The following is a 14,100-nucleotide window of genomic DNA, read 5'->3' on the forward strand; positions in this document are numbered from 1 at the left end:
GAGGGATAATGTATAATAAACACAGGTTACTGGCTATGGGGGGATAATGTATAATAAGCACAGGTTACTGGCTATGGGAGGATAATGTATAATAAACACAGGTTACTGGCTATGGGAGGGATAATGTATAATAAACACAGGTTACTGGCTATGCGAGGGATAATGTATAATAAACACAGGTTACTGGCTATGGGAGGATAATGTATAATAAACACAGGTTACTGGCTATGGGAGGGATAATGTATAATAAACACAGGTTACTGGCTATGGGGGATAATGTATAATAAACACAGGTTACTGGCTTTGGGAGGGATAATGTATAATAAACACAGGTTACTGGCTATGGGGGGGTAATGTATAATAAGCACAGGTTACTGGCTATGGAAGGATAATGTATAATAAACACAGGTTACTGGCTATGGGGGGATAATGTATAATAAACACAGGTTACTGGCTATGGGAGGGATAATGTATAATAAACACAGGTTACTGGCTATGGGAGGGATAATGTATAATAAACACAGGTTACTGGCTATGGGGGGATAATGTATAATAAACACAGGTTACTGGCTATGGAGGGATAATGTATAATAAACATAGGTTACTGGCTATGGAGGGGGATGATGTATAATAAACACAGGTTATTGGCTATGGGAGGGATAATGTATAATAAACATAGGTTACTGGCTATGGAGGGGGATGATGTATAATAAACACAGGTTACTGGCTATGGGAGGGATAATGTATAATAAACACAGGTTACTGGCTATGGGAGGATAATGTATAATAAACACAGGTTACTGGCTATGGGAGGGATAATGTATAAGAAACACAGGTTACTGGCTATGGGAGGGATAATGTATAATAAACACAGGTTACTGGCTATGGGACGGATAATGTATAATAAACACAGGTTACTGGCTATGGGAGGATAATGTATAATAAAACCAGGTTACTGTCTATGGGTGGATAATGTATAATAAACACAGTTTACTGGCTATTGGAGGGATAATGTATAATAAACACAGGTTACTGGCTATGGGAGGATAATGTATAATAAACACAGGTTACTGGCTATGGGGGGATAATGTATAATAAACACAGGTTACTGGCTATGGGAGGGATAATGTATAATAAACACAGGTTACTGGCTATGGGAGGGATAATGTATAATAAACACAGGTTACTGGCTATGGGAGGGATAATGTATAATAAACACAGGTTACTGGCTATGGGGGGATAATGTATAATAAACACAGGTTACTGGCTATGGAGGGATAATGTATAATAAACATAGGTTACTGGCTATGGAGGGGGATGATGTATAATAAACACAGGTTATTGGCTATGGGAGGGATAATGTATAATAAACACAGGTTACTGGCTATGGGAGGGATAATGTATAATAAACACAGGTTATTGGCTATGGGAGGGATAATGTATAATAAACACAGGTTACTGGCTATGGGAGGGATAATGTATAATAAACACAGGTTACTGGCTATGGGACGGATAATGTATAATAAACACAGGTTACTGGCTATGGGACGGATAATGTATAATAAACACAGGTTACTGGCTATGGGAGGGATAATGTATAATAAACACAGGTTACTGGCTATGGGAGGATAATGTATAATAAACACAGGTTACTGGCTATGGGAGGGATAATGTATAATAAACACAGGTTACTGGCTATGGGGGGATAATGTATAATAAACACAGGTTACTGGCTATGGGAGGGATAATGTATAATAAACACAGGTTACTGGCTATGTGAGGATAATGTATAATAAACACAGGTTACTGGCTATGGGTGGATAATGTATAATAAACACAGGTTACTGGCTATGGGAGGATAATGTATAATAAACACAGGTTACTGGCTATGGGAGGATAATGTATAATAAACACAGGTTACTGGCTATGGGAGGGATAATGTATAAGAAACACAGGTTACTGGCTATGGGAGGGATAATGTATAATAAACACAGGTTACTGGCTATGGGACGGATAATGTATAATAAACACAGGTTACTGGCTATGGGAGGATAATGTATAATAAAACCAGGTTACTGTCTATGGGTGGATAATGTATAATAAACACAGTTTACTGGCTATTGGAGGGATAATGTATAATAAACACAGGTTACTGGCTATGGGAGGATAATGTATAAGAAACACAGGTTACTGGCTATGGGAGGGATAATGTATAATAAACACAGGTTACTGGCTATGGGACGGATAATGTATAATAAACACAGGTTACTGGCTATGGGAGGATAATGTATAATAAAACCAGGTTACTGTCTATGGGTGGATAATGTATAATAAACACAGTTTACTGGCTATTGGAGGGATAATGTATAATAAACACAGGTTACTGGCTATGGGAGGATAATGTATAATAAACACAGGTTACTGGCTATGGGGGGATAATGTATAATAAACACAGGTTACTGGCTATGGGAGGGATAATGTATAATAAACACAGGTTACTGGCTATGGGAGGGATAATGTATAATAAACACAGGTTACTGGCTATGGGAGGGATAATGTATAATAAACACAGGTTACTGGCTATGGGGGGATAATGTATAATAAACACAGGTTACTGGCTATGGAGGGATAATGTATAATAAACATAGGTTACTGGCTATGGAGGGGGATGATGTATAATAAACACAGGTTATTGGCTATGGGAGGGATAATGTATAATAAACACAGGTTACTGGCTATGGGAGGGATAATGTATAATAAACACAGGTTATTGGCTATGGGAGGGATAATGTATAATAAACACAGGTTACTGGCTATGGGAGGGATAATGTATAATAAACACAGGTTACTGGCTATGGGACGGATAATGTATAATAAACACAGGTTACTGGCTATGGGACGGATAATGTATAATAAACACAGGTTACTGGCTATGGGAGGGATAATGTATAATAAACACAGGTTACTGGCTATGGGAGGATAATGTATAATAAACACAGGTTACTGGCTATGGGAGGGATAATGTATAATAAACACAGGTTACTGGCTATGGGGGGATAATGTATAATAAACACAGGTTACTGGCTATGGGAGGGATAATGTATAATAAACACAGGTTACTGGCTATGTGAGGATAATGTATAATAAACACAGGTTACTGGCTATGGGTGGATAATGTCTAATAAACACAGTTTACTGTCTATGGGAGGGATAATGTATAATAAACACAGGTTACTGGCTATGGGAGGATAATGTATAATAAACACAGGTTACTGGCTATGAGGGGATAATGTATAATAAACACAGGTTACTGGCTATGGGAGGGATAATGTATAATAAACACAGGTTACTGGCTATGGGGGGATAATGTATAATAAGCACAGGTTACTGGCTATGGGAGGATAATGTATAATAAACACAGGTTACTGGCTATGGGAGGGATAATGTATAATAAACACAGGTTACTGGCTATGCGAGGGATAATGTATAATAAACACAGGTTACTGGCTATGGGAGGATAATGTATAATAAACACAGGTTACTGGCTATGGGAGGGATAATGTATAATAAACACAGGTTACTGGCTATGGGGGATAATGTATAATAAACACAGGTTACTGGCTTTGGGAGGGATAATGTATAATAAACACAGGTTACTGGCTATGGGGGGGTAATGTATAATAAGCACAGGTTACTGGCTATGGAAGGATAATGTATAATAAACACAGGTTACTGGCTATGGGGGGATAATGTATAATAAACACAGGTTACTGGCTATGGGAGGGATAATGTATAATAAACACAGGTTACTGGCTATGGGAGGGATAATGTATAATAAACACAGGTTACTGGCTATGGGGGGATAATGTATAATAAACACAGGTTACTGGCTATGGAGGGATAATGTATAATAAACATAGGTTACTGGCTATGGAGGGGGATGATGTATAATAAACACAGGTTATTGGCTATGGGAGGGATAATGTATAATAAACATAGGTTACTGGCTATGGAGGGGGATGATGTATAATAAACACAGGTTACTGGCTATGGGGGATAATGTATAATAAACACAGGTTACTGGCTTTGGGAGGGATAATGTATAATAAACACAGGTTACTGGCTATGGGGGGGTAATGTATAATAAGCACAGGTTACTGGCTATGGAAGGATAATGTATAATAAACACAGGTTACTGGCTATGGGGGATAATGTATAATAAACACAGGTTACTGGCTATGGGAGGGATAATGTATAATAAACACAGGTTACTGGCTATGGGAGGGATAATGTATAATAAACACAGGTTACTGGCTATGGGGGGATAATGTATAATAAACACAGGTTACTGGCTATGGAGGGATAATGTATAATAAACATAGGTTACTGGCTATGGAGGGGGATGATGTATAATAAACACAGGTTATTGGCTATGGGAGGGATAATGTATAATAAACATAGGTTACTGGCTATGGAGGGGGATGATGTATAATAAACACAGGTTACTGGCTATGGGAGGGATAATGTATAATAAACACAGGTTACTGGCTATGGGAGGATAATGTATAATAAACACAGGTTACTGGCTATGGGAGGGATAATGTATAAGAAACACAGGTTACTGGCTATGGGAGGGATAATGTATAATAAACACAGGTTACTGGCTATGGGACGGATAATGTATAATAAACACAGGTTACTGGCTATGGGAGGATAATGTATAATAAAACCAGGTTACTGTCTATGGGTGGATAATGTATAATAAACACAGTTTACTGGCTATTGGAGGGATAATGTATAATAAACACAGGTTACTGGCTATGGGAGGATAATGTATAATAAACACAGGTTACTGGCTATGGGGGGATAATGTATAATAAACACAGGTTACTGGCTATGGGAGGGATAATGTATAATAAACACAGGTTACTGGCTATGGGAGGGATAATGTATAATAAACACAGGTTACTGGGTATGGGGGGATAATGTATAATAAACACAGGTTACTGGCTATGGGGGGATAATGTATAATAAACACAGGTTACTGGCTATGGGAAGGATAATGTATAATAAACACAGGTTACTGGCTATGGGGGGATAATGTATAATAAACACAGGTTACTGGCTATGGGAGGGATAATGTATAATAAACACAGGTTACTGGCTATGGGAGGATAATGTATAATAAACACAGGTTACTGGCTATGGGGGGGTAATGTATAATAAGCACAGGTTACTGGCTATGGAAGGATAATGTATAGTAAGCACAGGTTACGGGCTATGGGAAGGATAATGTATAATAAACACAGGTTACTGGCTATGGGGGGATAATGTATAATAAACACAGGTTACTGGCTATGGGAGGGATAATGTATAATAAACACAGGTTACTGGCTATGGGAGGATAATGTATAATAAACACAGGTTACTGGCTATGGGAGGGATAATGTATAATAAACACAGGTTACTGGCTATGGGGGGGATAATGTATAATAAACACAGGTTACTGGCTATGGGAGGGATAATGTATAATAAACACAGGTTACTGGCTATGGGAGAATAATGTATAATAAACACAGGTTACTGGCTATGGGGGGATAATGTATAATAAACACAGGTTACTGGCTATGGGAGGGATAATGTATAATAAACACAGGTTACTGGCTATGGGAGGGATAATGTATAATAAACACAGGTTACTGGCTATGGGGGGATAATGTATAATAAACACAGGTTACTGGCAATGGGAGGATAATGTATAATAAACACAGGTTACTGGCTATGGGTGGATAATGTATAATAAACACAGTTTACTGGCTATGGGAGGGATAATGTATAATAAACACAGGTTACTGGCTATGGGAGGATAATGTATAATAATCACAGGTTACTGGCTATGGGAGGGATAATGTATAATAAACACAGGTTACTGGCTATGGGAGGATAATGTATAATAAACACAGGTTACTGGCTATGGGTGGATAATGTATAATAAACACAGTTTACTGGCTATGGGAGGGATAATGTATAATAAACACAGGTTACTGGCTATGGGAGGATAATGTATAATAAACACAGGTTACTGGCTATGGGGGGATAATGTATAATAAACACAGGTTACTGGCTATGGGAAGGATAATGTATAATAAACACAGGTTACTGGCTATGGGAGGATAATGTATAATAAACACAGGTTACTGGCTATATGAGGGATAATGTATAATAAACACAGGTTACTGGCTATGGGGGGATAATGTATAATAAACACAGGTTACTGGCTATGGGAGGGATAATGTATAATAAACACAGGTTACTGGCTATGGGAGGATAATGTATAATAAACACAGGTTACTGGCTATGGGTGGATAATGTATAATAAACACAGTTTACTGGCTATGGGAGGGATAATGTATAATAAACACAGGTTACTGGCTATGGGAGGATAATGTATAATAAACACAGGTTACTGGCTATGGGGGGATAATGTATAATAAACACAGGTTACTGGCTATGGCGGGATAATGTATAATAAACACAGGTTACTGGCTATGGGAGGATAATGTATAATAAACACAGGTTACTGCTGGCTATGGAGGATAATGTATAATAAACACAAACACACAAAAAAAAATGCAGCTTCAGAATTAATCTAAATTGTATGCTCTCTAGGAGGTGGGAGGGTCTGAGAGGGAGGGTCTGCTGTTGATTGGCTGGAATGTGTCTGCTGACTGTGAGGTACAGGGTCAAAGTTTACTCAATGATGATGATGAATAGGGGGCGGACCGAACATCGCATATGTTCGCTGTCCATGGCGAACGCGAACATGCGATGTTCTCCAGGAACTATTCGCCAGCGAACCATTCGGGACATCACTAATAGCTATTTGAAATGTGTTCTTTGTCAGACATATTCTGTGATCCTTAGTTCTACGTGTTGAATTAACAGAAAATATATATTTATTTTGTTTCCCAGAAGGTATGGAGTTCTGACAAAGGATTCTATTTAATAAGCTTTCCAAATAATTCAATACTGCTAAAAAAAAAAATCCAAATGATTTACCTAAAAAATTCCCATAGACTTTTATAATGACTTCTGTAGATAAATCTCTACTTTTCTAATAGTCTTCAAATACTTGGAAATCTCATTAAGTCGAGGCCAGAGATGGATGTGTTATTATCTTTCTCTCAAATGCAAAATGTTGGGACATGTTGTGGCAACAATGTCTTGTTTCGACGTCCCTAATATGTGCATAATATAAGTGCTTGAGTTGTAGTCTTTGTATTTTATATTATATATCAGAACAAGCAGACTTTCTAAACTGCTTGATACCACTTTGGCTATACCTATAAACCATTGGCTTCTTGCAGACAGGATTAGCCATAATAGAATTATGCGTTGAAACTGATGGATTATAACAGAGTTTCTTTCAGCAGGAGTCTTGTTCTGTTCAGCAGCTCCCCATTGGGAGATTTTATCCCATGCAGTACGCTAAGCTGCCAAACTCAGCTTTGGGATGTCAGTCTTGATTTCCAAGCTACACTATTTGATATAATTCACTTTTTAGTATAAATTGTTAGGCTAGCAGTGATCACAGTGAGATTTAGCATTGTATGCATGTGCAAGTACTTAAAGGAGCACTCTGGACACCAATATTACTTAAAATGGCTCTGTCACTTTGCAGGTTTTGCTTTTCAATTGATAATTAATATTTATTTTGTTGTCCCTCTTTTTCTCCTTGGTTTCATTTTTTAAAATTCTCTTTAGTATTTTAGTTATACATGTGAAAACATTGAGACTACTTTTTTTCCCGTTGGGAGTGTAATCTTTGGCAATTTTAGCAATGGGCGAAGCCCAACATAATGAATACAATATAGTATGTGTAAATAAAGGTAAGTGGCAATGGGGACAGTATAAAAATAAAGATACAAATGGCATAAGGAAAGAAAACCTTGAAGAAAATAAAAAATGACAGTGTCACTTTAAGTGAATTTGATATGTTTCTGCCTCTTATTGATGCTGCGCTTTCTCCCTGTTCAAAACTGCCCAGCAATAGTTTACTTGATAATGAAAAAAATGAAATAATATTTTATTGCTTTTTGTATTCCCAACCTCTTAACCATGCCCCATTTTCACAAAATGTCCTCGTGAGTGGAAGGTAAACAGTGTAGGTCGCCTGACTCCCGCAGCCAATCACTGTCCTCTTACTATCTGTATAATATTTTAAAGCCATGCTAAGATGAAAGTGGATAAATAATAAAATGACAGTGATTGTCATGGGTCACGTTAACTCCGAAGCTCACTCCGATTTCTCATTGACTGAGGCTGAGAACAATATTCAGAGTACATCCAGTATGCAGAGTGTATGAAAGTAAGTTGCAAAATCTAATCTCATAAGAATTGAATGTGAAGAAAAACACATCATGAATAGGAGGCTGGCATCTATCAAATGCATTTGTGCTATTTCGATGCTGGAGTGTGACTTGAGGGTCCTTTTAAACAAGAAGTTTCACAGAGTTGCTAAAAGCCTTTCTCAGGCAGACCTGCACAGCACAGAGTGTGACTCTTGAAGGAGTAACAGTTTTTGTCTCTGCTTAACCCCTTAAGGACCAAACTTCTGGAATAAAAGGGAATCATGACGTGTCACACACGTCATGTGTCCTTAAGGGGTTAAACTGGTAGAATAGTCCAAGGATGACTGATAGCCAATGTTCAAGAATCAGCACAAGCGATCAGTGCTTATAGCACAGAGAAAATCATATTGCATAGGATAGCTACACAAAGCAATTTAAGCAATCTGGGTAGGTGGTGACATGTCAAGGGTTAAAGACAATCCAGGTCGCTAGTATGGAGAGCAAAACACAAAGCAGATTTAAAAGAAAGATGGAATGACTGAGGAGCAGTGGAATGGTTCGCAAAATTAGCTTGGTGTAATATTCCCCCTAGGAGTGCCACCATTGCTTATCTTTTTTTACCCATCTCGTGGATGCTTATACTGTATGTACTAAAGTCACTGACAGCAGGTTTTTAGCTCCAATTAGATAGTTTGGATTCAAATGTAAATAATTAGTGGATCTGCAATTTTTTAACTAAGAAAAAGATCATTTTGCAGTAAAAAAAAATGTAAGTACTTGTTGATGCCACATTCACCGAAAAATATGTTTATGCCACCGTCTATGCAAACAATAATGCCCCAACAGATTTAAAGATAATTTTATAATCTAACTGGATAAGAAGAAGGAATGAGAATCTTCTATGATTCGAGGTAATCGTCACCAAAATTGGTCATCTTAGTTATGTCACAGGCAAAGACTGAGGTGGGGGCAGAGGCAAAGACTGACAGCCATAGTTAATTTCAGTATTAATTTCCATTGTTGTGAAATTTAGTATTAATTAACAAAACAAACAGTATTTACATCCAGCATCAAGTATCTTTGGGAATATTTGTTCAACAGCTATTCCACTGTAGAAGTCATTAAACAACTTTATTTGTATCATCACTAAGCCGGACCACTAGGTTTAACCACAGCCATGACTCTTACAACTGTACCTGTTTAACAACTGTCATGATCCTGACAAGCCATCTCTGAAACCACGTTCCAGTTGAACTCTGAATTTCAATAAACTCATCCATTTGTTTTGGTGTTTTGATATGTGAAACCTGAAACACAAATTAAAACAGACACTTGATGTGAGTATCCCTGTGTCTTTTCTAGCCAATGTTTTAATCAATAAATAAAATCCAGTTATTCAGTCAAAAATGGTAAACAGAACTGGACTCAAACAAGTGAAAGCTCTTCGAAAATCCACTGTTCTTAATGTAACTCTATTTTTTGTTTTACCTAAATGACCTCCATATGCATTAGATTGGCTTTTTTATCATAGAGTTGACTACTAATTATAATCTCCCATCTACTAATTTATATAGAGGTGACAAACACAACTATAATGAGGGAAGTTTTGATAGTCACATTATTTTCTTACAGTGAAAACTTTTTCCGGTTCCCCCTTTGCACGCATGTTGGTATCATGCATCTTTTTCAGTATCATCCAAGCTTCGTCGTGTTTACCGTTCTGTGAAAAAATAATAATTAGAGCATTAACTCATATACATGCATAAAACCAAAACATATTTGAAATATGTGGAACAACTGATTATCCTCCCTAAACTTTGTCTATATAGTTTCTATTTTTGAGCAATTCCATTGTTGGATGTGTAATATGGGCAATCCAGTATTACACCAACATGATAGCGCAGCGGTTTGTGCTCCAGTCAAATCTATTTCCACCACGTTACGTGCATCAAAGTGCAGCAAGGTCTGTTCTACTTTAAATCTTTCTGAGATTAGTAAAACATAAATCATTGAGTTGGGTAACAGTAGTATATATTTCCCTAAAAAAAAAAAAAAAAAACTAGTGAAAGCTCAGTTAATATTTACTGGCTAACGTGTTTGATTTAGTTCTTGGACTTTTTGAATAATCTATGACAAATGTTCTTTGTATCACCACATCCCTGTACAATATGTTTGGTGTCACCCAAAAGCTGTATGAATTTGAATCATTGTTGAGCATCTATTTTTTAAGAGAAATATGTTTGTAATAAAATCACAAGCTTCTCGCATCACTGGGATGAACTGAATATGCAATTCCTACAGGGTGAAAACTATGAGACAGCAGAAAAATGTGCAGAACAATAGAATGTTACAATATGTCACCCAAGGGAGAACAGATATAGCTCAGGTTCAATAATGAGCTGGAAATCAACTATTCCTATTTAAATATCATGCCCCAAGTGCGGGAAAAGGATAAACAAGCTTTGGCAATATATATCAGTCATACATATATATCCTAATTACAGCATTAATGTGCTATAGAAACAAACACTACAGTTGCCATATACCACCAATACGTATTAACATATGAGTATCCAGGCTTTGTCCTCTTTTTCTGACGTTAAATTGCAGTAAACCTAATAAAACTTTAAACATTACAGATGTGTCCCATAGATCATAACATTATCTGATAACACAGTAATTCAATACATCATTTTACCTCTAATAAGAAGCGTGGACTTTCTGGCATAAACTTTAGCGCAATGATAGATGCTATGCAGGGGAAGACACAAATTATGACGAAAACTCTCCAGCTGTGGAAATGATAGTGAGTTCCCATAGTAAATCCCCATCCTAAAACATAAATACATTTGTAAAACCATTAGAATATATTGATGTACATCAGTTGGTGATTCAATTCACTGATTTTACCATTATATGGATACTCTGAGCACCAAAACAACGTTTGGGTGTATAGGTCATGCCCCCTCAATGCCACTGCTTAGTTCTCTGCCATTTAGGAGTCAAAACACTTTTGTTTCTGCTTATGCTGTGACTTAAACAGCTTCACAAAAAATAGTTTCATTTTCAATCAGATATGAAAGCACAGTGTGTTTACTTTAGAGGTTTTTTTATCTCCTGATCTGTTAATTGAACATTAATCACACACAGGAGGCTCATGCTTGCTCTAACTATAAAGTGCGCTGTGCCTTTAAGACCAATATTAGTGAATAATTCACACAAATATTAATTAACAATAATAATAACTCTTCAAAGGTATTATAATGTGCACTGTGCTTAAATACTATAGATCAATTTAAGTGATATGAATATCACATACATATGTGATATCTTAAAAGTGCATTAGTGTCAGACCACATAAGTGCTAATTGAAAAATAAACTCACTTTTAAAAGTTGCTTCTGTTGACAATTCAGTGATATACTCAAAGAAAACAGAAAAAAACTCATAGGGCAATATGCATAAGATTTAAAATATTGAAATTATAAATCAAAACACTCACAAGAGTAGAGCAATTTAGTCTGCTCTGAACTGTATAGGCATCTCGGTATATAGAGGCTTGAGGCTGTGATGGCAGTTAAAATCCTTTATTCAGACACTTCAATCATTAAAAGCAGTTGTCTGGCTGTATGTCCTTCTCCTCACCGGTGTGATATAGTCCAAAACAATTTCGTGGGTCCTTTCCAGGCTCTCAGGGCTACTGTCTCTCACACTTGTTCCGGGAGGCGGGGCTTACGGCCGTTGGACGTAATGACGTCAGGGCGTGATGACGCGTTTCACCGACGTGCTCGGCTTCATCAGATCTGCCCACTAATCCATCACAGTCTCTTTTAAAGCTTTTACACAGGGCGTGTTTACCCAAAACAGTCCGAAAATGCTGTCCTTTGGTTGGTTACTCTGACCAACTCATTAGCATTTCTAATAGTCAAACGTTATCGTACATACTCAGTATATACCTTATGGATTACAAAAACAATATATATATATATATACACTCTATATTATACTATCTATTTCCACAGTACCTACTTTTTGATAGAGGAAGAAAGGAATAAAATTAATTTATTATATAATACCATATTCTGAATCACATTTAAAGTGCTAAATTACATGTCTTAAAGTGAGATATGCAGCATGCAACATGCAAAAAGTGCAATAATCTTAATGCTTGAACTAATATGTATATAAATATAAGTAGTTATTATTAAAAAAGTTATTTAGAAATTTGCCAGAATTTGGATATGGAATTATAAAAATTATAAAAATTATAAAAAATTATAAAAATTATAAAAAATTAAAAAGGTCAAATTCTATATTGAGGCCCCTTGGTTCTAACGTTTTTAATTTGTGTACCCACATCATTTCTTCTCTTCCAACTTTTGAAATAAAATCTCCACCTCTGTTTCTTTACTACTTGAATTCCTAAAAAGATCAGACCCTTCGGATCCATATTATGCTTTGCCTTAAAATGGGCCGAGACACTATGATGACTAACTCCCCTCAGGATATTATTTACATGCTCTCCTATTCTTTTGTGGAGTGGTCGTATAGTGCGGCCCACGTATTGTAGTCCACATGGGCAGATTAGCAAATAAATTACATTCTTTGTAAAACAGGTAATAAAATCTTTAATATCAAATTCATTATGGTTATGTCTACTTTTGAACTTGTTTACACCTCAAAAACATTTTATGAATGATAGAAAAGGTTTTTATTCCTGTGGTCAATGCACAGGATGTAAATACAGTAAAAATAGGACCATCAAAGGTGTAAACAAGTTCAAAAGTAGACATAACCATAATGAATTTGATATTAAAGATTTTATTACCTGTTTTACAAAGAATGTAATTTATTTGCTAATCTGCCCATGTGGACTACAATACGTGGGCCGCACTATACGACCACTCCACAAAAGAATAGGAGAGCATGTAAATAATATCCTGAGGGGAGTTAGTCATCATAGTGTCTCGGACCATTTTAAGGCAAAGCATAATATGGATCCGAAGGGTCTGATCTTTTTAGGAATTCAAGTAGTAAAGAAACCATACAGAGGTGGAGATTTTATTTCAAAAGTTGGAAGAGAAGAAATGATGTGGGTACACAAATTAAAAACGTTAGAACCAAGGGGCCTCAATATAGAATTTGACCTTTTTAATTTTTTATAATTTTTATAATTTTTTATAATTTTTATAATTCCATATACAAATTCTGGCAAATTTCTAAATAACTTTTTTAATAATAACTACTTATATTTATATACATATTAGTTCAAGCATTAAGATTATTGCACTTTTTGCATGTTGCATGCTGCATATCTCACTTTAAGACATGTAATTTAGCACTTTAAATGTGATTCAGAATATGGTATTATATAATAAATAAATTTTATTCCTTTCTTCCTCTATCAAAAAGTAGGTACTGTGGAAATAGATAGTATAATATAGAGTGTATATATATATATTGTTTTTGTAATCCATAAGGTATATATGTGAAATTTTTTTTTTAGACATTTAGTGAATAATCCCCTTGCTATACTGAGTATGTACGATAACGTTTGACTATTAGAAATGCTAATGAGTTGGTCAGAGTAACCAACCAAAGGACAGCATTTTCGTACTGTTTTGGGTAAACACGCCCTGTGTAAAAGCTTTAAAAGAGACTGTGATGGATTAGTGGGCAGATCTGATGAAGCCGAGCACGTCGGCGAAACGCGTCATCACGCCCTGACGTCATTACGTCCAACGGCCGTA

At 36.3% G+C, this 14,100-nt stretch overlaps 1 protein-coding gene across 2 annotated transcripts in view; it reads right to left on the bottom strand.

The window, feature by feature from the left end:
* SV2B (synaptic vesicle glycoprotein 2B) overlaps positions 1 to 14,100 on the bottom strand; it is a 167,893-nt gene that overhangs the window by 28,249 nt on the left and 125,544 nt on the right. For both annotated transcript variants that reach the window (XM_063448877.1, XM_063448876.1), the window contains exons 5-7: positions 11,050 to 11,183; positions 9,982 to 10,071; positions 9,548 to 9,658 (exon numbers count right to left, since the gene is read on the bottom strand). In XM_063448877.1, coding sequence (XP_063304947.1) covers positions 9,548 to 9,658; positions 9,982 to 10,071; positions 11,050 to 11,183 — 335 coding nt within the window. The remainder of the gene's footprint in view (positions 1 to 9,547; positions 9,659 to 9,981; positions 10,072 to 11,049; positions 11,184 to 14,100) is intronic.

Source organism: Pelobates fuscus, chromosome 3, assembly GCF_036172605.1.
Source record: "Pelobates fuscus isolate aPelFus1 chromosome 3, aPelFus1.pri, whole genome shotgun sequence".
Lineage (NCBI taxonomy): Eukaryota > Metazoa > Chordata > Amphibia > Anura > Pelobatidae > Pelobates > Pelobates fuscus.